Below are 26485 nucleotides of genomic sequence, written 5' to 3' on the forward strand. Positions count from 1 at the left end.
AATATTGTATTTTTAATATAACTTGGTTAACAATTCAAATGGTTATAAGTTACTAAGATTTAGCGTGCAGTTACAAAAGATCTAATAACATAGACAAGTAGGATCTCTTCACTCTACAGGTGTATATTTTTTTTTTTTTTGGCGAACTTATAATTAATTTTACATAAATTTAACTTTTAACTCTTAAAGCCAATAAATAAAATCTAAAAATTCCATAGCGTAATAGTTTATACAATTTAGACAAATTGAATTTACGTTTGGTAATAAATAATTAATAATAATGTTTTACCTACAGATTACACATTCTTCGTTCAAAAATAACATTACTAATGACCAGATCTTTATTTTACAGTATAAAATAACATCTTATTTGAAATATATATATGTATAAAAATGGTTTATAACAACAATGCGTCTAAACACTATCACTATATAAAATTAAATAGCTAAAGAGTTTTTTTATTTTTAACCTACACAAGAATAAATAAGACCTAAGTATTCTTAATAACAAATGTTCTATAAGTGTAGAAGAAGGAAATGAATATAGTAATATAGCAGTTGAAGCTTATTGGAGTGTTTACAATAATTTATAAAATGTAATGATAGTTATAAATTAATAAGGCTTGTTGTTCCTGATGTAAGCTTTTTTCCGGTGCTCGTGCCGATGACATTTGCCCCACCATGTTTTCTTTGTGCATACTCGCACCCGTTTTAGGATGAAACATTTTGTCTGGACCACGTTGAAGAACAACTTGCCAATTAAATTTGCAGATCCAGTACCGACCATTTTCAAACACGACCGGAACCTACAACAGGTTTAATATGTTTTACTTATACACTATCAAGACATTTATATAATAATTGCATTTTAACGAAGATTTTTAACCTTTGAAAGTACTTTATCCAAAGAAATGTTTCTATGTATATATATAACATAGCTTTATTTTTAATTAGTGATTTAAGATAAGTGACAATTCGGAGATTTCTATTAAAAAACCTATTTACTTTTGACCTTAGTAGTAAAGTGCGTTAACAGTTCAGCAGTTATGAAAACTTTAAAAGTGGCAAATTAGACAAAAAAAACTTAACTTCTTATCGTTTTAATTTAAAGTGCTTAAACAATCGAAACATTATTTTTTAATACACTTTACTTCATTAGTTTTTAAGATGATTGAAGTTGTCCACGAGTAAAATCAATGATTTAACGTTGATTTTTTTAACCCATATCAATAAAATTATAATTTTTTTGTGGAAAACTTGTAATAGTTAATTTTTGTCAATGATAGTAAATATGATTACTTTATATAATTACCGGTATATTCAAATAGATCTTGTATTAAATCAAATGTCTTGTTGTACAATTAACAAAATTACAGTCAAAAGTGACATCTTATTAAATACATTTCATATTCAAGGATACAATTTATTTATACTTATTACTTGATTCAAGAACGTCCAGTAATTGATAGCAATGTATGTAATAATAAAATACGCATAATATTTAAACTATACAATTAAATAGATGTTCATTATTCTAACTCGATATACACGGTTTCAATAATTTGACATTGGAATCTGGTTGAAGACTTTAAAATATATATTTTTTTATCTATTATTGATTACTTAACTTTTTTTTTCGTTAATTTTTAATTAAAAAATGTTTTATGAAAATTTTCATTCAATTTTTTTATTCTCTTAAATTACTAGGATTCGACGTGTAATAAATTGTATAAATAAAATTTATGGTACAGTATTATAATCATTAAATGTAATCACCACAGAAGATCAAAGATCAAGGGTGTGTGTAAACATTACCAGACGTATATTTTGTTCTACCCGATTAAACTTGCCCCATTAACATAAACCATGTTTTCAATTAATTAATTTATTAAATTTTCAATTTTACCAATTGTTTAGCTTAAGTCAATTAATTTTCTTAGTGTTGAAATTGTTGTTGAATTATTATTGAATCATTAACTATTGTTACTTTGTTCCAAGTCTCATCGTTTTGAATGATACTTATAATTTATGAGAGGTAAACCTAGGCGAGTGCCTAGAGTGAAAAATGTTTATCTAGCGATTACAGAGATTGTTCTGAGATTTCATTTTAACAGTGCAGATTAAACTCCTATGAACAATAAAAGTGATACATTTTTTTGGCGAATCTCTTACAAATCTACAAATCTTAAAAATAAGAATCAATTTGAAAAATCTATCACCTTAAGTTTTTAGACAAAATTATGGGCCAATTTATGAATCTGCATATTTATTTTAGTATTCTCAAATCGAATTAAATAATTTGAAACATTGATCAATACTTTTGATACCTTATAGTTACGTCTAAGGATATAGCTTAACATTATTTTATGATGTCCTCTATTTACAATATCATGTAAAAGTATAACAAATGTAATACTTTACAAGTGTTATGATATTTTATTATTTCTTTTCAATGATATCGATATCTTCTGACAAACGAACAAAACATTCATACGTTTCCACATAAGGTACGTTGAACTTGTCATGATTTGTAATTCTGTTTTTATTTTTTTTTATCATTGTAACAGATTGAACAATAGTTGGTAACTATAAAAGTATAAAGGTTAACAATCTCAAAATAAATGATATGAAAGCCACACGCTTTGAACTTTTAAAAGATAATGTTCAAGAAATATTTATGTATGTTTATTAACAAGTGTTGAAGTCGTCAATAAATGAATTAGGAAATATTTGTTGCCTTTTATGTTAACTTGATGTTAGAAGTACAACTTTTATAATTAAAATCAAAGTAGATATGTTTAACCCTGAATATTACAATTATTGTATTAGTTACATTCCCTTTTAATAAAATCTATCGTTAATTTTTTGTATTCACTTCCGTTTTATTATAACTCGTTCTTTATTTTGGCTACAAATATTATGTTTTATACATTTAAATGCGTATTTTGATTTTAACATTTAAATATTAGTATATAGGTTAACTATGGAGATTCAAATAAGAACCAAACATTTTTGTTTCATTATTATTTTTTATTTTTGTCTAAGTATGATTTTTCGTACGTTTATCAATTAAAATACTTTGTTTTAATATTATGTTAAAGTAGTTTTTTATTTCATTTTATTCACTGTATAGTACAGATACAAACCCAATAAATTTGTTAGTCTATTGTCTACAACACAAAACAATTCAATTATGCTGACAGTATATATATATATATATATATATTATATGTTATTAGTTTATGTAAACTTGTTCATACTTCTTCGATCCTCGTAAAATGGTAATTTTAAATGGTAGACTAACAAATGTACCGAGGAAAAAAAATCGGTTGGTATGAGAACACTTAGAACCTGTATGATGGTGTATAGATCAATCTTTGACTGACTTATGTACTGTGTTTGGCCGTTATCTGGTCATTGATTTACTCAATCGTTTGTTTAGACAATTACAACGTTAAAACAACAAAAATAAAACTGGATTTCGGTTCTAGTAATCTGGAAAACAATTATTATGATGTGTAAAAAATGGAAATTTAATCCGATTACAATATACAATATTGTAGAATCGCTCTAAGAAACGAAACTTTATTTAAAATTTTCTAGTTCAAATCAGATCTTCAATCCAAATGATTGATGAGTAAATGGTTTGAACAGATAGACAACTGATCGTTGGCGGAGTCAGATTCATTTCATACAGTGGGTTGATTGAAATGTGATTGTAAGTGGTAGCGGTGAATATTATTATACAACAAATTGTTGATTATATTTGAACAATGTTAACAACTAATACATCTCTCAGGTTGATTCATCTGACTGCTTAATTTAGAAAGGATCGAATATTTTGGCAAAGGGGAATTAGGAATTTGCCACAGCGGCGATCCTGAGCAGGTCATGTTCAAGGTTTATGTGATAATTTATTTTGTCGTCGCCTATTCGCATTCTATGCATTCATCATAATTACAGTGTACTGCCAAAGGATTGCAATACATTTTTTATTAGACCGAAATAATGCTTTAGTCATCGTTCTACGTGAACATTATTGACTCTTCATTGCCAAGGTCATAAAATAAGTAACTGGTTAGGATAATCATTTTTCACCCGTGTGTGCCTCATCTAGTACATGCACTACATTGACACATAGAATAATAAAATCCAAGCGACAACTGGGTATAAGTATTGTGGTTATATTTAATTGGACGTGCCAAGAAAACCATTTGGGTTTGTGAACTTATACGTTTCTGATAAAATTGATTAACCGACAAATAATCGTTTGTTTAATTTATCCGTGGAATAATTTTTTATACAATTTATTACCGTAAATATACCTGGAATGATTTCCGCTTTGAGATTTTACACATTGCGTGCGCTAATAAAACAACACACATTTAACAACCGCCAGACGACGTCCTGCTGCGGATTCTTATTTGAATTTCGCGCGTGAATTGCACACTATGATCTATTCTGTGCGTTCAAAGATAATAACTTAATATCATATGTATCTTAAAAGTATAAAATACATAAAAAAACTCACATTTTGGTCGACCCGACATACTTTAGTTGTCACAATTTTAAGACCTGCCAGTGACCGCCTCCGCACTTAATGTCGTTTATTATTTACGGTCGTCTTATACAAACACATTTATATCTTTACGAGCGCGAGTAAGACATAATACGTGTACATGTACCGCCTGCGTATTGTATTACACCGATGTTTATAATAAGTACACGAACCACTCATTTGTAAACGGGTATTGAGATGGTCTCGACTTCTGAATGTACTACTGTTTTGCAGTAGTGGTTTGGGACATATTTGGCACTGTATTTTTTAAAATCTAAAACTCAAGAACACGTTACTACTAAAGAATATCTAGTGCAGTACTTGATTTATCAACTCCTACGGTGACATGACAATATATATCTAAACCGAATAATAAAATTACCATAGGTAACCAATCACAACCCTTCGTTTATCGTGGACAGACATCGCGGCGCGCGTTTCTTCTTATAATTATTATATGTATTGGACTGTACTCCAAAGTATTGTTTATTTGACAGTTATCTAACCAACCGATCAGTTTTCAATTAATCGAAGATCGTAACAAGTGTAAGTCGAATACACTCGGCATCAATAGGCAAAACATAAAATAAAAATGATTCTTTATGAAAAAAAGAGTTCAACTTGATCTTTTATTTATAACGGAGCTGGGAAGTTTTCTAACCATTTAACTTTCTAGAAAAAATATGCGATTCATCCGGCTATTGTCGCCATTTTCGATTACACATTAATTGGCTTGATCTTCCGTTTCGATAAAATACAAGTACGAAGTACTTAATACAATATTTATTTTATAAAGTAAATATATGATCGATTTTTGTTGTTTCATGTCGTAGTTAACTTAATGAGTAATTTATTTTTAATAGCTTTTGGATACCTGACACATCCGATAACTCAACTATGCGTACCGGTAATAGTTAAATCGTTCAAATAGACTTAACAAAGGATAATTTTGCGTTCATGGAATAATAAAATTCCGTTTTATCAATCAAATTGTCAAGTATGTAGGAGATCTTTATTGCTTCTATTGAAGAATTTAAATGATTTTAAATTTATACAATTAAATATAAGTAAATAATTTTTCATCGTACTTAGCTTATAAGTGTATAAACAGTTACTATTCTAGATTCAATATTATTTAATTAAATGTCAGAAGACACCGTTAATATGCTAAAATTGCAGCTGACGATCCAAATGTACTTTTACTTAGACTTATAATATTCAACGACATCAATACATTCATAAAAAATAATACAACTCAAACATGGTACAATCTATGGAATCAAGAACCACAAAGCTGAATCCAAATAAGACAACGGTATTTCAATGAATAAATGTTAATCTTAAAAGAAAAGAAGTAGTCATTATTATTAGACTTACACACCAGACTTACTCGAGGATATCACATACCAAATCCACAGTTTTAGTGTATCAAAAAATGTCCCACCTAAATGTGAAAACTGTGAAATGGCCTTTATGGTAAACATATAATTGCTGAATGCCCCAAATACAAAAATAAGCGTATCAAACAAGATATTCCTCCCTGTCTCTTGAATGTTAAATTTTTGAATCTAGATCTTTGTCGAAAACTGAGATAGATTTTATTTAGTTTTGACAACAAACTTATTTTCAGATATAATAATAATTTCATAAAATACAATAGTTTAATCAGAAACATATTTAAGGTTTCAACGTCCAAGGCAGTATTATTTTGACGTTTTCACCACATGAAGTGCATTGGGAATCTTGGGAAGCCACTGAAAATATGAAAAAAATATATAAAGTTCTATAAAAATAATCATCAGGAAGGATAGAATTTCAACAAGATCACCTGAAATTTTGTTTATCGAAAATAATAAAAATAAATACCAATTTATGTAAAAAGTTGTTCACTTTTTTTTTTTTAAGATTATTTATAATTCATGTCAACAAAAATATATTTGATTATTATCATTGACATATTTTGAAAATTAATATAGACTAATTTTCATCATGACAAAACTTATTTAAGTTTTTTAAAAGCCAATAAAAGGTTAAAAAAAATTAATTTGTTTGATGAAGGTACAAATACAAAAAATAATTATGTATTTTTTGTATTGTTAGTTCAAGAACACTTGTGACTTTAATTATTTTTTTTAATGGCTAATTGCACTTTCGACATTAAAAATATAAATTGAAATGTAACTTGAACATTTTTCAATGTAGCTTTGCAACATTGTTAATAGATTTTATATCATGGACTTCAAAATTGTACTGTTATTTTGTTTAGTATCTAATATACTGTGAGTATAAACATAATGTTTATTATCCTTTTAACTATTATTATAAATTAAATATTTTAATAAATAATTATTTAAAAATGAAAAAATGTTGAATTCGAAATTGCAATTCTTCAAATTTCTACTTATTAATTAGTCATAGATATTATTCAATTAAATAAGAATTAACATAATAAAATTTGTTTTTCAGATGTGATGAAACTTCAGAATTAAAAATTAGTAATACTGTTATATTCATTAATTTTACTTTCGTGAATGTTATTTACTATGTGCAAGTTATGTAACAAAATAATTTTATTTTAGATCAAAATGGTCATCAAATTTTAAACAATGAGCAAAATAATTTTGGAAATGGCAATTCAAATGAAGAGGAGATGTTTGGAAGTAAATTAAATAACGAAAATGAATCTGAAAATCAGATTAAATATGAAAATAGTGAAACTGAAATGATTGAAGAAACTGACGGACAAGATTATAAAATTGAACAAGGAAATGCAAACGACCATTTTGGAAATCACGGTAAGTTTATTATAAAATTTTACTAAACTATACTTTCAACGAAATTTTCAACGAATTAAAGACATGTTTGGGCCTTCACACGGTGGACCACCACATCACGGTGGACCACCACATCACGGTGGACCACCACATCATGGTGGACCACCACATCATGGTGGACCACCACATCACGGTGGACCACCACATCACGGTGGACCACCACATCACGGTGGACCACCACATCACGGTGGACCACCACATCATGGTGGACCACCGCATCACGGTGGGCCACCACATCATGGTGGACCACATCATAAAGGGAAATTTCATGAACATTCCCATGGAGAGAATTTTCCCAGTGGGCAATCTCACGGAGAAAGTTGTAGTGAAGAAAGTTCATACAGAGGGCTATCTTACGGAAGGCAACAAAAAAGTTTATTGAATGGAAGACCATCAAATGGTATGCCATGCCATAATATGTTACAATCACAACAATATGGTAAGCAAACGTCTTACGGTATACCATCAAGCAATGGAATGAATAGAATGAACATGAATGATCATAAGCCAAGTTACTCAATGAGTGACATGAATTACGGTAATATATTAACAGAATTAGTCTTTACATAAACAAATTAAAACTTTTAGAAATTTGCATATTTTATAAGTTTTATTTATATATTTTATTTTCAAATTGAAAAATGTCCTATGAAGTTCATTTTTCTTAGAATATTTCATAAAAAATTATTAAGTTGTCTATAGTTGTTAATCAAAATTTAGTTGAAACATTAAGTTCGAATGCCAAGTCATATAGATCACTCTAATTAACATCCTAACCCTTAGGATGCTAAAACAATTGATAGTTGTATTTGTCTTATTTATAAATAGTTACGTAAATAATAGTTTTGAAAAAAATTAAAAGTCGTATTTTCAATTTATACAAAGGTAATAACCAACAACATAGGGGAAATCAAAATGGATTTCAACACCAACAAATGTCCTCCAGGAAACATAATTTCAATAGTAATGGAGAAAACATGGAAAGCAGAGGATATTATGGTAAACGGCAATTCCAAGATAATAATCATTTTAATAATAATGGAGAAAACAGCTTTGGAAATGAAATAAACTCTGATGGAGGCTTTGGAAAAAACAATATGGATACCATGGATAACTTTGGAAATCAAGGAAGATTCGGTAAAATTAACAACAAATATTATGTTGATAACAAAGTAAAATAATCAAATTTTAACAAGGTTTCATTCATTAGTAACAAATAAACTCCGAAGTAGATTTTCACTAATAATATATTTAAAACAAATATTATAGTTTAATTTTAAATATTTTAGGAGTCAATAGAGGACGAAAACATTGTAATGGCAATAGTTGGAATAACATGAATAACGAAGAAAACATGAATCCAATGATGGGACCAAAGATGAACCAGAATGGTCATGAATCGTTTAATCCTCAGTCATTTGGAAGTAATCAATATAGTTCACAATGGGATCAGTCAGAATTTAACGGAGGAATGAATCAAAAAAAAATGTTAACCCAATGAATAAAAACCAACATCAATACTATTAACGAAAGAAAACTTTAATTAATTAGATTTATGCATACATCTATTTCAAGGTTTTTTTACCTTTAATAAAAAAACTTAAGTTTCAAAAAAGTCAATAAAAATTGTCCATTCAACATATTGTTTGATCAAAAAATGATAGTTACATAACCTTCAAATTGATATTATAACTAGTTGACATAATTAAAAGATATTTACTGTCACGTCCTAAGATTGGCTATTTTCAAATTGATAATAATACATAAATGATAATATACAGTTTAACAAGAAAAAACTATTTATATGTTATGTATGTCATATGGTCAACATATTAGATACATGATCTCATCTTATAATTATTGTATGACAACTGTGCGAATGGTTGGTTCTTCCTCATATACTAAATTGTTATTTTAACACATTTATTTTTTGCCGTGTTATTTACTGTTACCAGTTACACTTCTATGAACATATATTACTACCAGACTTCTTACGCTACTGTCATTTATATGTCGGCGGTCGTCATAATATTACTTAATCCCCGTTCCCATGGGCACACATCCCCAAGATATTCATGTTTCTGCTGTGATCTTCGGCAACACTTGACGGTGTTTATTGAATTATTGGCGGGAGAGAAACTCTTATAAGGCGGCCGAAGGGTCCAAATCAAAATAACCATCACGCCCAATGTTAAACTAACCAAGAATAAACTTTGATCGTCACTCCCCTAATTTGAAAAAAAATTACCCTAGCAATTTATATAATATAATCTTTCTTTGCCCTATATGACGGTTCTTAATTTGGAATTGTGGGGTTGGTATAAGCAACTGTAGCATTATTCAAAGAGAATACATTTATTCTCCATTAATCGATTGTCCGGTAAGTAAGACTTAGGCACTTAAAAAATACAGTTTATGTTTAATAGTAAATAACTTGACTGTTTTTCGAAGAAACATTAGGGCGCTTAATAATTTATTTAAAATAAATGTAAGAATAATGTTAAGCAAATGAAATATCTTATTCCTAAGTATCTCTTGTTATAAAACTCTAAACAAGTAACTCACTGAAAATCTACAACGTGGATATTTAATTTCATGGTGAATCTAATTTTTACACCTTATTCGTTTGATAAAATTACAATATTAAAATAAAAAATTAAGTTGAATAAACTAGGACATTTTTCAAATGATTTTGATTACCGTAATTTATTTATATTTTTCAATAATAAAGATTTACGATAGAAAAGAAATCATGAAATAGAATACCTCGCGACCTCTCACGAATATTTTTATCAAAGTTCCACGAGGTTTCAATAGAGACTTTAATTCCGGTGATTGAGTACAGTAACTCTGTTAGGGCCTTAGTATTATGTCATGTGGTGGTTATTTAACCGTTATCAAACTATGGATTCCTGAGATTTATGTAGATTGAATATTATACGCCAGCGATTTTAACGCCATGTAATCATTCAGTGTTAGTATTATTAAACCTAAAGTCGACGTGTACCAAATTTATTAGGAATTTCTCGATAGTCAATAAAATTTTTTACACATTAAACAATCCCTCGGTGTTATAAAAACACAAAAGCCGTTTTCGTGAACGGGGTTTTTGGCATCGAAAGAAAAACATGGATTTCTATCGTATCTTTACGGTCCATTGATTCTAACTTGGCCGCGTCTGGGACGACAATATAATTCTGCATTGTCTGCACATCTAGTGAATGATGACCTGTCCAATATTACAAACATCGCAATAGTAATAACGCGCATATCAAATTTATCTGCATTTACACGTTGCCTATGAACTCGCTATAGGTTTTTTTAAACCGCTACAAAATAAGTAAAAAGATACACACACCTCGGCTTACTATGTATTAAATTTTAACACTAGACAAAAATCCTCGTTTCGAGTCAAATCTTGGTCCGGCCGTTTTACATTATAATAGACGCAAATGAAGTATGTCTAATTATTCACGCGTTGTTGATTTATAATTTTACAAATAGCAAACACGTGTTAATAATTACAATGGAGCTACAAAAACTTAACGTTCTCAAATGAAATTTGGTCATGTTTTTCAACAAGACCACATGATAATGTAATAGTTTCGAAATAGCTATACAGCATTTTTCTACTAGGCCTATGATAGTATCAAATCTTATTTCTTTTATATCTTTAAGTCTCCTGTAACATAAGTTTGAATTTTATTCGAGTTTTTATTTCCAAAATTTGCTATCGAAAACTATATCATTAAAATTTTGCCATCAGAGAGAATGATCGTCAGGCCAAAGGTTTAAGCATTTTTTACGAGGATGAAATGCCTAACAATCTAAATTACTTAATTCGATTATGTACTAAATTGAATTTAATGTTATAAACTGTGCGTGGTTAACGATTTGTTTTTATTATTACAGCCCACGTTGTCGCAAACGGAAAATCCTGTTTTCTAGTTACTTTGACTGCTTTGAGAGACCAAAAATGTATGTTAGGATATAACGTAAACACACGAGAAGAACAGCAATAACGTTTTTAACAAACAATTTTCCCCCGCGTTTTACATTTTTACGATGTTAAGAGAGCAATCGGATCATTGGAGTCACTTTGACCACAATGCACCATAAGTGTAATGTTATCGACTTGACACAGCTGTAAGTATTGAGTATCTCGTGTTGAAATGTACGGTTTCAGTGAAATCACACAATACACCGCTCTGGTGTGGGGCTATAATTTATGTCAACATCTAATGAATATATTTGGACATCTTGAATAAAAAAGGGTAGATCGTATTGAACGAACAGTATTTTATAGTGGTTTCCCTTGGCGGGTCGGAAACCACCCAAATTAATTTTTAAACCGTATTATCTCCGTTGGGGTAGCGTGCCTAATTTTACCACAATTGACTCTAAGGTATAACAGTGCGTCAGTATAAAAAATTGTCTGAACACAATGAAACGGAAATTAATATTATACTTGAAAGGGCCACCTCTGATTTATTTTCGATACATTATTTTTGGGGCAAATATTATCAAATTTTTTACTTTTACTTGTTTTAAATTATATGAAAGTTTTGGTGATATTCTTCTCTTAGTTGATTTTAATTTTTGTTTGTGTTACTAAATTTTTCGGGTAAAATATAATCAATAAAAACAAATTTTATTAATTTGTTATTTTCTCGATATCGACACAAATACTCATTGTACTTTTAAAGCATTAATTTTCTTTATATCTATAGAAAACAAAACTGTTTAGCTGCCAAACAAATTTGGCTATAAATCAGTGTATACGTTTTTAAATATTTTGTCATTCTTAACCGTATAACAAGAGAAAAATGTTTTATTTTAGTTCGCTAATTCGCAAACTATTCGACAAGTGTGTTTCAATTTGACGTGTATTTAAACATTTTTTTAACAGTACTAATTAAATAAAAACAATAATATACTTGTCAATAATGACAATGATGAATGAATTGTTGAGTCATAACTGAAGTTGTCATGGCGTACGACGAATCTCTTTATCCTTTTGAATTTTTTGTTTTATCCACAAAATACGTATGATGTCATAACCACAATACCGTTATGTTATTGATCATCAACTTTTTTCATTAATTTACTGTTGTTTTTGATGCCTTGCGATTAGCCGAGAGTGATCAAACTCTCACTGGGCATTACATTGGATGGACTTGGAATAAAGACCGTTTATGTAAAAATATATAAGCCACACATAGCACTTCAGATATTTAAAATAAGAATTTTTGTAATTATGTTCGATGTGCCCGTTAGGCCTAAAATGATAGTGTTATAATACAAAAAAATATATCACCAAGCTCCTACGCTTTCTAAAAACCGGTTAACCCATTATTCTTATTATTATAATAACAAAAAGTAATCATAATTTATGCTAACACGAAGCTACGGACAGTTATTCGATTATATTTTTTAGCGTATTGATTAAAGGTGTTGTTTTACCTGTAAGCGTGCTCTGTATACAAACCATATCAATTCACACCCCAATTGTATAACCGACAAAGGATCTTACGTTGGGATCGGAAGAAAAATAAATAAATTAAGACATTTTTGTGTCTCTTTTGCCATACCCTACGTGTCCCAGTCAATTAGGTAAGATTTTGGTAAGGCGCATTGTGCAACAAGTTAGCAAATATTGACTGGGCTTCAGCGGTACACCGAGAAGTCTCAAGAAGAGAGTAAACACTGTTTTTGTGTCTTCAAGAGCGAACATGCCGCTGCCTATTCCTGTGGGAATCGTTCTCAACGACGTCAATGCGTTTGTAGTGCAAATAATATGCCTACTTAGGCAACTAATTGAGCCCACTGCAAAGCAGTTTGTTGTGCGCCTCGTATAGATATTTAAATGAAAAAATTCGAATTGCGTAGGCGGTTAACGTAGTGTGTTTGTATGCGGCGCAACAACGTGCACATAATGCGAAACTTCTTGGTTATTATACAAAAAAAATAAAAACGTTTATTTCTTTTGTCAATAATGATTATAAAACGATAAAATATTTAAACTGAAACCGTTACTGGAATATTGTTTACTCCGAAATAATAAATTTAAATGTCTCGATTACACAACTATGTAAAATATGTTACCTGCGATCACAGGAACAATGCATGAGAGTGTTTAGCCGCCAGTTGAATAGACCGTATTTCGTCTCCAACGCGCCTATGTACAGCGGACAGGAAGTGTCGTGAACTCGGCAACAACGATCGGCCCCTCCGAAACCGCCCAAATGAGTGTACTTTTTGGCCGACCGGCCTTTGCCACACCATTTAGTGCCGGGCACTCTCAACACGGCCATAAGGTCCCTCTTCCGTCGGTCGTTGTTACTTCTGAAACAGTGTCAAACGTGTTTACCCACGGCCGCCCTGAAAGTCGTATTTTCAAAACATACCTGCCCGGGGGGGCGATGAGGTTTTCTTGTTGTTGTTTCGCGTGCCGCCGGTGTTGGCCGGCCAGTTCTCGGCGAGCGTTCTTGTGGTTTTTGCGACAGGCTCTTTTCAAACGACCAAAGTCCACCATGACGGCATACCGTTTGGACAACGCCGCCACCGAGTTGTTCTTGCCCTGTTCTTCTTTCCAGAATTCTCGACGGAAATCGCACGACGCTTCCCTTTCGCTGACGTACTCGCAGTCCAAAAGTCGATCGGCCGTCCCGTAAATCAGTTGCATGAAATGCACTCCGTCCGTGACCTGATGCAAAGTCAACGCTTCCCTGTGGACAAACCAGTAAAGTTTATTAGCCACCGTAGTAATCAACACCGTATCGGCGCTTAGGTCATTGGCCCGGGAAATCGGTTGATAACACCGGAGCCGTTTAAATATCACGGGGCATCGCGTCAACACCGAGTAACTGTATTTATTTTGTATTCTCCATCCGTCACACGATTTATTATGATAATGCCATTACGACGCGCGACCGGCGGGGGAGGAATGGCCATTCACACTCGATAATAATATACGTACTGAAGTGTCAGCAGCGTTCAATATCCGTTGGCGGCTAGTTCACCACAATCGTCTGAGCACGACCAATTTCAAGACGGCTGGGGGCAAACGCCGACACGATAAACGGCGTTACAAAAAAACGTTTGTCCGCTAATAGTTACCGTGTAGTGTTTCTAACGCGCGTGTAACATGCAAGAGAAATTCGAAGCTGTACGCGTTTATCCCATTCAATAACAATATAGTTGTAAGCCCACAACGTCGTTTTCCATTCGTTAACCACTCAAAACAACAATATTTGTAGTGTAGAGAATGTATTGGACGTCTGGTCGGACACTGCAATGGCCGAGACAGATTTCCATAAAATCCAGCGAGTCTCTCGATAAACAATTTACGTACAAGCGGCGGACTATAAAAACGATACATGAAATTCTTGAAGATATTCAATGGCAACAGCAAACTATAATACAGCGCGAGACGTTACTGTTAGGTCAATATATACCGTGAAAATTACAGATGTACGAACGTTGTTAGATATTGTAACACCTCCCCTTTCTTTACGCATTCATGTCACCCTTTCGACTACCGGTTATAGGCAAAAGTTGACGCAATGGCACCACTCGAAATAGTCATAGTCAGACACATGCGTTCTATGGTAACGGATTAATTTTTTCCTTAAATTTATGCCCTAGTAACGATAAGACAGTCCAGTTGATAACGTCACTGATCATTATGTGGCAACGTGTTTTAAAAATGAAAAAAACAAACGAGGAAAAAGTAATTTCACATTCGTCGGTATTTTCAACGTTTAATTGATTCGTTTTTGTCGAGGAATGTTATTTTTTTTAGTACATTCGTACAAGTAAATACGTTGTGATAGAACATCGAGAAGTTCAAGTGTTTTGTTTGTTCAGTGTCGAGTAAACCGAAAATGCTTAAAATTCACGCACAGAAATCGCAGTAGGACTTGCTGTACACGATCGTAAACAGTTTACACGTTAGCGGCCGATCGATGAAAAACACGCATAATTACAATAATGTGATTGTAAATAGTAATTCTAAAATTAACTGATCTCTTCAATATCAACTATTTGAGTTGTACAGAAGAGAACATCGCAGACACGGTGTACACCACGAATTTTCTATACGTTTAATATCGAGTAAAAAATAATACATTTTTAAAATTGTCCACGAATTCTTATGCTACACGCTAAAATCTTGCCGTGCCTATCAACAGCACAGTTTACTCTAACAGGAGGGGTACGCCTGTTTTTAAAACTAATATATACCAATAATAGTAAGTATAAGTGTGTGTGTGTGTGTGTGTGTGCTAAACGTATTGCTACCACATAAATATTTCTCCTGTTGATAGTTTCTACAATCGTTTTAAAGATTATATTCATAATAGTCTTTTAGATTTCAATTTTGCGGAGCGCATATAAAAATTGAAATTAATTGATATGGTCGGGAACCGATTCTTTTCAGTTGTATCGTTTTCTGTCTGCCGGACGACAAAATATTCATTAAATATTAAATTTGTATTTTTAATTGGTCATCGCTATAATTATAGAAATGGTGCAAGCATTTTACTTGTTTTTGGAACTTTATTAGTTGTCAATGATATTCGTTTTATCATAACACGTGGTTTCTCAATTAAAAACATTTTATCTAATAGTTATCGAAAAAACCCGCTCGAGACAATATATATACTGATAAATTTAACTGTATTCGGTACACACTTTTAATTATAATTGATCCTATTTTTGAGTAACGAGGTCTTACAATAACTAACATGTAACGTACTTAGTCCTAATCCTACACGCAGAAAAATAAGTATGATTATTATGGAACGAAATGTTGTAAATAAATTAAATAGATCGCAAGAGTGGGACAAGCGGATATTTTATCGTATTATGAAAGTTAATTTGTTTTACAGTAGCTGTTATTAGTTACGTATTATTAGCTTAAAAAAATACTGGTGCGCTGTCACGCCAACGTTTATTTGCACGTCATTTGTATAATTGAAAATATTGTTCAAGATCATTACATCGGAGTTATGGCCTATCCGCATCGATAAAAAACCTATTAGCAAACTCAACCAATAACGGCAAACATGGGATTTTATGGGTCACAGTGTACTTGTCATTATCAACTTGATTAGGTCAAGTTTTCACCACTAGTATAAATGCACCATAAGGTTTAGGATATAGCATCGAGTTTGTCGTTCAAGAATTGACCTTATTAGAAAATGAACGTAAAAGGTTCGGAAAACCTTTCCATAGTAACACTTTCGAGTTATCCAATAACGATAATTTCACGGAGCAATTATAACCGTCAACTAGTATAACAAATGTGTTTTTTAATAGTGTCGTAGTTTATTCAGCGATTTCGGTACATTATCCACCAGATAAAGAACTGTAACTTAAATCGAGTGGTAAAATCAAAACGCATACATAAATAACAGTTGGAGGTGTACGAATCCATTATCAGTGGGCTTAATGCATGTCGTTCTGGTAGTGATTAATACGGTAGTCGTCAAGAGGGAGAGTTTTTCTTTGCGCCCTTCAGCGCATTAGAGAGGAGAGTACGCTAATAACGCTGTCATCGAAAAGACAAAAATCGTCGGCGTCCACCCCCACGGCGGTTTTCGAGATTAATTGCAGTCGACTCGCTCCGTATAAATATATACAATTATTTATACGTGCGCGCGCGCTAAGAGAATTAACCGCAAAACGCAACTCGTTAACACAATATGTTATGGCCGTCGGGGACACGACAAGAGGGACACAGCCGAAAATAACAATAATAATAAAAAATACAGTCACCGCCGTGAGTCGTGGGTCCCGTAAACTTTGCGGCAAAAGGTGAACGCCAGAAATACCCTCACTATCAATTACACTTGACGGTTCAATGGAAAACAATTAGATCAGACGCTGGTACGCGCGCGCGCACCATCGGGACACCCGACAATAATGTAAAATGTAAATGTTGAGTGTGTGTGTCTCGCTTTTGTACGGCACGGCCGAAGGGCGTCCCATTGTGTCGGCCGAGTTTATTAAGAGTCATCGGCGACCGACACCCCATTTAACAGCCGCACACACGTCCCTCCGTCCCATGTAAGGGACGTACGCGCTCTGACTTATGGTTCGAGTGTGTGCGAGTAACATTACGCGCGTAGGTGTATCTATCTCCGGAATGCCTTCTAATCGCCGCAGTCAACCGCAGACGAGAAGAGCTCGTCCGGTCATTTGTTTTTTTCCTGCAACGACCGTTTTTTCGTCGGCCAAATCGTTCTGGTGCAGGTCACTTTACTAATGTCGAAATAAATAATTTTCTTTTTTTTTTGTCGCCCGCAAATATGGCCGCAGAGAAATCAAACACAACAGCCGTGTTCCGTTCTAATAATAGAATTAATTATTATTTTTTACACGAAACGGTATAGAGCGAATTGGCGAAGATTCGCCAAAGCCAATGGATTCCAACGTGTGTTACTAAGACGTCAAGATTTAGCGTTAGTTGAATTTAAATATACTTCTCTGGGGAATCGCACCACTTAATCATTTGAAAATAATTACAATAAGAGGAAGTTTAGGTTACCATCACATGATGTTATACACAGTATTGTGCCTTTAAGATGCCAAGATACAAGACATTTTCTTTTATGTTTTTGTTGTCCTCTAAACATGACAAGGGCGTACAATTCATCAAAGGACAACAAAAAAAAGCGTGAGCGTTTAAAATTACACGTTTTAAACACTTAATTAATGTATTAGAAAAAAATGATTTACGAAACAAAATTAAATATTCGGTGGGACTTGTGGGTCTAATGGCTCGTGACACTCATACACTGCAGAGTGAAATTATAAAACGAATATTGTATCAGAACGAGTCCTGATAGTCTGCCAAATAATCAACAATAGAAAAAAAATTATGACTATTTTTTGAAATTGACGGTTCGATAAATTGTCGACGAACGGCAATTGAACGATTCTGTTTAATTAATTAAATTTTTACATGAACATTAGAATATGTTGATTACTTGGATATGTGTTTCGATTAGCACAAACCGATTCTTGCATTTCAATTAAAATCTCATTTTTATAGGCTATAAAACATCTAATGTAAATACTCTCGTGAACTAATTGATTAAACAACAATGTGCGCGTTGTTTCAACTTAACGTCCAACGGAATCTTTAGAATAGGATGCGGTTATCAATTGAAAAAAAAGTGGGCACAGCAAAGTGATGGAATGTTGATACGCGGCCAACTCTTGCGACTTGCACTCTTCGGCTTTCGTTGATTTATAATTATTCCAAGTGGTCAAGCGTTCTCATTAGAGTACAGTGCACTTAATACCGGTAAGTATCTCGCCGTCGTAAATTGAATAAAAAACGATCAAAAGAAAATTCGCTAGAATTAGTTGTTCTTAAAGACAAATGACAATTAAAATGCAAGAATCGTTTGGCGTCTTATGGGCATTGTACGTAAAACTAGTTACAACGACTCACACCAACAGTACTTTTTCTTTTTCATTATGTTTCGGTTAATAAATACGAACGACTGTCGATGACTCGTTTATTTCCGCGTATTCCCGTTCAGCACTTAATTAGTATTGCACCTTGCTAATAATAACCAGGGAGGTATGAACTCTCACGGAGTTTTGCAAATTGGAAAACAAGTTTAAAAGAAAAAGGTCCCCAGAATCAACACGGAAATCGCTTATTTTCATCTCGACTGCTGCGAATCGGTTTGAATAATCTGCCAAAGCTGGTGCCTAGCAAAAGTTATAAAGCTTAAGTATAGTAATCGGCTCCTATACGCGGGAGCTCTGTGAGGCTGATAAACCGATTAAAATCGTACGGTAGCGGTGCAATAGTTGTGTATGGATTATAATATTCTAATAAACTGTGAGAACGGCAAACACGTTTCCGATTACCGTTTTGGGTGCAGACAAATGCGAGTTCCTTGTCACCGTTTTGTGACATCTGCTTGGATTTACACGCGTTCATCGCTTCGGTGGCGCCGGGCCACTGTATTATTTAAAGCTCCAAAAGGCCTATATCCCAACGTGGCAAGTTCTTCAGTCTGTCGTTGATTTAATCCGCAAAAATAAATCGAAACGCTGTGACATCCGTGTATAATATCGCAAACCTATGCCGGGTGCCCGTTGGATTATCATTTTTCGAATTCCATTTCAACCGTCTTTTCCGCACGAAACGCATTCGCGCGGGAAAACGGCAATCGTACACATTTTGCGGTTCATAGAAACGTCACGAGGTGATCCGATGACGTGTTCATTCCGAGAAAAAGACTAGTTATATTTGCGAACAGCCGCCGTCGATTCAGCGAATAACTTAACACAGCGGTTTAGAAGTGACAAAAAAAAAAAGCGTCTTGCCAAAAAGTACATTGGGGTCAAGTGTAAAAGAACAATAAGTTTAATAGTAAAAAAAAATAATTGTTCTCCATTTCTATTGTAACTTGATACTACATTTTTATTCATGACAACACAACAGTAACACGACATGTCCACAATTACATATTTCGGCAATTTTCATGTACCTGTGCGCCGGTATTATATGTGCCTAAACAATATTTTAATTGGTGAACTGTTAACAAGGCCTAGTCATTAATAAAAGTTATTAATTTCATTTTATTTAAATTCTGGCGAAAAATAAATATCAACTTTGTGCGTGTAACACACTAAGTAGATATTTTTTAATGGGAGAGCAGGAATTTTAATGAGGCGTAGCTAAGCATTTCTCTTTGATCGTAAATGTAAATTATCATATTATCTATTAGTGAGCTCTAACAATAAATAAAAAATTGCTCATTTATCATGGACTTCCGTACTTAGGAACGCTTTCACGGTGACGTCGACAAAATTATTTACGAAACGTTGTATAATAAAATTGAATATATGTTTTAGAGTCGTGTCAAAATTCAGTACAGTGAAACCTCCTCTCGACGGACCCACTTTTAGACTGGAACCTCATTTAAACGGAATAATTCTATAGTCCCGGTTTTTTTTATGGATTAAAATTATCCTCTATTGAACGGAAACGTCTTCTTAGCGAAAAAAGTCGGTCCACAGTGTTTTTATTGAAAGGATGTTACATTGTATTATTTTAAACTAATAAATGCATGTTAAAATATTTGTGACAAAATTTGGAAAAACCTTTGATATTTGAGAAGTATTATGTTATGTCATCTTAATATTTTTGTCTTTCCATTCCTATGGTTTCAAATATTTTTGCATTTTTATGGCTTCTCAAAATTGTTGTATTTATAAGGCTTCATATATTTTTGTACTTTTATGGTTTCTTAATGATTTTTGCCTCCTATGGCTTCTTATTTTTTTTGTATTTTTCACCTCTATGGCTTCTCAAAATTGTTATACTTATATGGCTTCGTATATTTTTGAACTTTTATGGTTTCTTTGAAATTTTTTGCACTTCTATGGCTTCTTAATATTTTGATATTTTTCACTTCTATGGCTTCTTAATATTTTTGTATTTTTCACTTCTATGGCTTCTCAAAATTGTTTTATTTTTATGGCTTCATATATTTTTGCACTTTTATAGTTTCTCAATGTTTTTGCCCATCTTTGGCTTAATATTTTTTTGTATTTTGCACTTTCATAACTTCTTAGTTTTTTTGTACTTCTATGGCTTCTAAGTATTTTTTATTTTACACTTCAATGGGTTCTTAGTAAATTACCAAGTTTTTATAAAAATAGATTATTAAAAAGGATTAATTCGTTTATTTATAAAATATTTAATTTATCTATATAAATTAAATATATAAATAATAATGCACACAAGCTCACTCATGTAAATGGAATTTTGTCATTGATAATATATGAAAAAGTAAGTCGATAATTATATACAAATAATTTTTAAAAAAAACTCTTATAGTATATCTAAACCAAGAGGTTTTAGTTTATGAAATCTGATTTACACGATAGCCATTTTATAAACTCTCCACTAAACATTTGAACATTTGATACCACTTGATGGACGACACTTAAGAGTCTATTGATTTCAAGAGACCGCCTGTCACCAATATAATAGTGAACTTTTTAAGCTGCTTTTATATAATAGTAGAATAAAAGGCTGTAATAAATGCATTTGAGAAATTTAATATATTCGTCTCGAGTACAAATTTTATATATTTTTGTAGATTCGCAGTTACTGACTTTGAAATATTGAAAGTTCCATAGTTATGGGCCAAATGTGGGTTTGAAATTTTAGGCGTTACTCTAACTCTTAGTTAAAAACCCTCAAGTTTTATAAAAGTTTCAGTGTGTATAGCCATAAATAAATGCTTCGAATCACAATGATGTGTTTGCTACAATATGTTTTTGTCATTAAACCGTAAATCGTTCGTTTTGAAGATTCACTCGAGTATACGGAAACGCACATTATCCTACTAAAGTCAACCAGCAGACCGCTATATATCTGATAGACTTAAGTGCTGGTGTATGCGTTTGATATGACCGTGTGCTAACCGTTGTGTTAGGACATGCCCCGTAATGATAATTATTCTTTACGACGATCACTTTCTATAGTAATCATAATGTAGATGAGTATCTAATCCGTTGGACTACACCTCGACGACAGCGTTTCACACCTCATGACGGTTAATGATGTAAACAAACGTCGTCGGCTGGTTTTAATGACCACCCGGGCGGCTTTAGCACCGTGTCCGATCAACGTGTCCGGCTATTGTTTTCGTCGTGATGTAATTAATAGAAGTAATAGCAATAATGATAGTAACAATAATAATAAAAGAGTAAGGCACTCTCAAGAAAAGCCCCCACCCATAATTGACTACGAGGACCGTCTATGTTGCAGGCCCGTGAATTGCCCGCAGGAATGCGAAGAGACGCTACCGCAATATAAATCTAAGAAAATAAAAAAAAGATCTGTTCGGTCTGTTAATAGCAAGGAAATGTCAAGGTGGTAATCGCGCCAACTAAAAATGAACGAAAATATAACCACATGTCGAGTCTTTTTTTTTTTTTTTTTACTCGTCAAGGGTTCGATCGCGTTTAGATGGCGTACTAATATTATGTTTTTTTTTTCAAATCGATTACTCTTGCGGTTTGGATTTCTTTGTAACCTCACCCGTACGATGTGTTGTCAATGTTTTGCGCCTTGTCATCTGATAGATGTTTATCACAACATCGTCGTCGTGTTTTAACAACGGTCGTCGTTGAGATACCGTACATTTACTCGGACCATAAAAGATAACCACCCTGAGCGTGTTACGATCCCTGCGCGTAAAAGGTGAATCCCGGCGCCCACACACTTACAAGAAAGAGACTGTTTTTTTTTCCGTCGAACAGCACCTGCGTTGGGGGTGGCCCCGTGTCGGCGGTGTTCGAGTATGAACAAGGTACTGTTGTGGTACAACACATTATCAAGTATTATAAAATAGACTGACCGGCGCTAACAATCGTTGGGCAACGGCGTGAATGTCATGAAAAATTCAACACCGTCATCGCCGTTTAGGAACAATGTGGTCGAATAGAAAATCTCGGACCCGCTCATTGTGCATTTTTTATATTGCCAACGCCAATACCACCACCGCATTATGTAACGCCACCGGAATCGATCCCTAGACCTGCCAATTTTTGCACGCTGAGCGCATTACAGGAAATACACAATGCAAGTACCTTGCGCATCATATTGTTTGGCAGATTCGCGGAACAAGATAGTACCTCGTGCAGCAGACCCTATACAATACTCGTCTTTCGTTTTGTCGTTGCAAACTCGCGAGAATACCACAGGACCACCACAACTAGCGCAAAGTCAAATAGCGTTCATAACGTACGCGACTGGTTCAGACCGGTACACTTACATAAATGGCGGGTTTTTTAATAGGGACAAATGTATGGCAGAAACGCGTAAACACGATTGTTACGCGGCGAAAGGCTTACAATAATTAGACTTTTCATTGCAACTCAATAAAATTCGCTTTCAATCAGAGTGCCGCCGTTTACATTCACAACAAAACGATATTGTTTCACGTTACTCTCTCGATATTTTATGAATCGTTCTCCAATTGTATCGTGTCTTTGTTTTAAAATTATCATATTAAATCATTCAAAAGATTACACGGTAACTCATACCCGATTTATTCAATAATTTAACATTGAACAATATTACAATGTGATATCTGCCCAAATTCAAATCTTAAATTCAATTGCCAGTAGTCTTTAAAAAAAAGTAACAAGAAGAATTTTTTTACATCAGATTTTCATTGTCGATTAATGTTTACTAAGTAGCACAAAAAGATAATTAATTCATTTACACGCAAATATTCGCTGCGCGACCTACGACATTACTTTTTATACAATGTTCTAGGTGTTTTTATTTAAATAGCTTTTATTGAAAATTCTGAGTGAATTCTTTCAAGTACTCCTCATGACGCTAAAATGTACTCGTGACCGAAAATAAATTGTACTCAGACATAAATAATTAAATTTAACTTGGATACGTCGTAAAACAAGAAAAACCTTATGTTGTTATAAAATAGTAAATTTACCGTGTTCACGACGTTTCACAGAATCTACACTTAGATATTTTTAGTTTTGACGATTTTCCATTACATTCAAGCATTGCCGATGTTCTATGATTGATAAAAGTTCATTGAGTTTAAGGTACTTTTTGTTTTTTTTTTAATAAAAGCCGCGTTTACAAAGGCTAATAGCTATGTATACGTTGAGAGATTTGAAATACTACAATAAATTAGCTATTTACATTAATATTAGAAGGATAGTTTAATAAAGGGATAATTTAAACACAAGTTATGTAGGTATTGCATAGTGTTAGCTTATGCTAATTTCAAAAATTCACATATTTTTTATGTATTTATCATTTATATACCTTAACTGTATTTATAGAGTTTCGCGTATCTACTGAAAACTGACTGTTCAGCAGACCCGAGAGAGTGTTGTTACTCGGTTTATTATTTATCGGAAAATTTAAAAGAAAGAACTACTTCTAAGAGTTTTTAGTTAGTAGGTCAAAGAGTTTTTTTAACAATAGAATTTCTATATTTACATTCTAATGAATAACGGGGATTTTTGATTATTAAACATATTAATACAATGATTGAAAAAAAAAACAGACTTATCAACAAGCTGTAAAATGATTAAACCAAATAGTACTCAATAGCTAACAATTAAAAAACTTTAATATGCTTAAAATTATAATTTTCATAACAAATCATTATCGATAAAAATTATCCGATAATTAATCGCGAACTCATTGATTATGTAATAGCACTGATCACATTGCTGTACGTTGTGTGATTGATTTAAATTTATAATCATATGGAGATAATTGTTTAGCACCTGATAATGTCTGACTAAATTATTCGTATCGATTACATTCAATTTAGTTTGTGTAATTGGCGTGCCGTGTGTTAAGAATATAATAACAGTTTTTCTCAGGTATTATAAACTTACCCAGTTTCCGGTGCAGTAAACGACGTCCTTTTGGCTGTTACGTTGCCGGAGCTTACACGGACTTCGACCTCGCCGTCGGGTAGCACATCGGCAGAAACGGTACGGCCGAAGGCGTTTGCCGTGACCGCCGGACAGGACGAAGCGACAGTCAAGGGCGTCGCGCTTGCCAACACGATAAGGCCGACGACGATGGCGAACAGCCGCTGCCGGAACAGCAAAGCTCCTGGAAAAACCGTGGTGCGGCTATGAGTCTTACTGGCGATCATGCCATCCGGTGGGTAGCTGATCAAAAAGACCGCGAGAACAGAACAAAAATATCGTCCGCGCCGCGTATTAGTAAGTTAATTAGACGAGAAACGATATAATTATCGCGAGCGGCACAACAAAATCGGTTGATAATTTTAATGATATGGTCGCAATATGGTACGACGCACAGTTTTACGATGGGACGCACGACGAAACGCGCTCGGACCGAGTAAAGTGCGGCGATTGTGCGCGCGGATACACGCGCGTGTAGCGAATGGTGCGTGACTCCGGTCCGTCCGTTCGCAAACCCGGTGAACCGCCTGCACTCTTGATGTCACTCTCTTACACGTAGAAGACACCACTGCCGCCGAAGGACACGCCTACGTTGTCCTACCCTCGACATCCAAGACGCCGACCGACATGTATGTGGTGGTCACGTTGTCTTCAAAAATGTTTTTTTTTTTTTGCCATCTAGCATTTATTTTTGTTACATCGACCAATTAACAGTATCGAATTACTGGTTTACTTTTTATCCGTAACGCACACACAAAGAAGTATGGACATCAGCAAACAGATAGCAATAAACGACGCGTATTTTAAAATATTTTATCGCGTGATAAAAAATTGCGTTTCAAAAGATTAATTCCGAATGAGAACAATCTCATGACCGTAAACTAATAATTTGTATAATAATATAATATAGGATAATTAGTGTTATGGATACATATGACGTGTTTTACATAGCAATATTGGTAGACAGGAAAAACTAAGTTTTTAATCACTCGACTGAAAATAATTCATTTCAGAAGCGTATTTACGGAGGAGACCGTTTTGTTTGAATAAAATAATATTTTTGAAATGGTGATAAAATTTTTTATTTTTTCATCATACTCCATGCTATAAAGGAGTTTCATGACTGCACTCTGTTTTTCATTTTTACCTTTTTCAAGGCCCCATTGCTTCCGCATTATTATCAACAATTTTTTTTATGTCATTTGTTGAAAAACATAAAAAATTATAAAAATAATCAAATATCAAGAAATGACTCTGTAAAAATTATGGTTTTTAAGAATCGACTAATGTTTTGAACATTTAAAACTTTGCATTTTGAAAAAAAAAAACTAATACTAATGTGTCGTTTGACAATTGATTTTTGAACATTTTATACGTTTTGAATAATTTATGTTTTGCATTTACAAATAATTAAAAAAAAAACATTTCCGTGGTATAACTCAGTTGACCTCTGCGGTGCAACTCTAAATGAAATTAGTACATTAGAGCAATTCAAAATATTTAGACTTTCTCGGGACGCATTTAGGCGATACCTTTTTGCAGACGTACTCGAGACATCAAAAAATAGTAACTTCGAGATTTCAATAAGATTTTCTCGCTTAAAACAATTAAAATCAAGGGA

General features: G+C 33.1%; 2 protein-coding genes across 4 annotated transcripts; one reads left to right on the top strand and one right to left on the bottom strand.

Moving 5' to 3' along the window:
* Window positions 1-105: 105 nt before the first annotated feature.
* LOC126896629 (uncharacterized) lies at window positions 106-25454 on the bottom strand. Its single transcript, XM_050669568.1, has 4 exons — window positions 24826-25454; window positions 13800-14120; window positions 13498-13737; window positions 106-806 (listed from the first exon to the last, which is right to left on the bottom strand). Exons 1-4 carry the CDS (start codon window positions 25089-25091, stop codon window positions 614-616), a joined length of 1020 nt encoding a protein of 339 aa, XP_050525525.1. The 5' UTR covers window positions 25092-25454; the 3' UTR covers window positions 106-613.
* Window positions 6724-9030, top strand: LOC126896628 (GATA zinc finger domain-containing protein 14-like). Of its 3 annotated transcripts, none has more exons than XM_050669566.1 (7): window positions 6724-6837; window positions 7025-7053; window positions 7138-7353; window positions 7415-7604; window positions 7638-7930; window positions 8278-8529; window positions 8682-9030. In XM_050669566.1, the coding sequence occupies exons 1-7, from the start codon at window positions 6791-6793 to the stop codon at window positions 8891-8893; spliced, it is 1239 nt and encodes a 412-aa protein (XP_050525523.1). In that variant the 5' UTR covers window positions 6724-6790; the 3' UTR covers window positions 8894-9030. The 3 variants fall into 3 exon arrangements, with proteins under 3 accessions (XP_050525523.1, XP_050525524.1, XP_050525522.1); XM_050669567.1 differs by having other exon boundaries at window positions 7415-7543; window positions 7652-7930; XM_050669565.1 differs by having other exon boundaries at window positions 7415-7930.
* Window positions 25455-26485: the final 1031 nt, after the last annotated feature.

This window comes from Daktulosphaira vitifoliae, unplaced genomic scaffold, assembly GCF_025091365.1.
Source record: "Daktulosphaira vitifoliae isolate Bord-2020 unplaced genomic scaffold, ASM2509136v1 Scaffold_1, whole genome shotgun sequence".
Lineage (NCBI taxonomy): Eukaryota > Metazoa > Arthropoda > Insecta > Hemiptera > Phylloxeridae > Daktulosphaira > Daktulosphaira vitifoliae.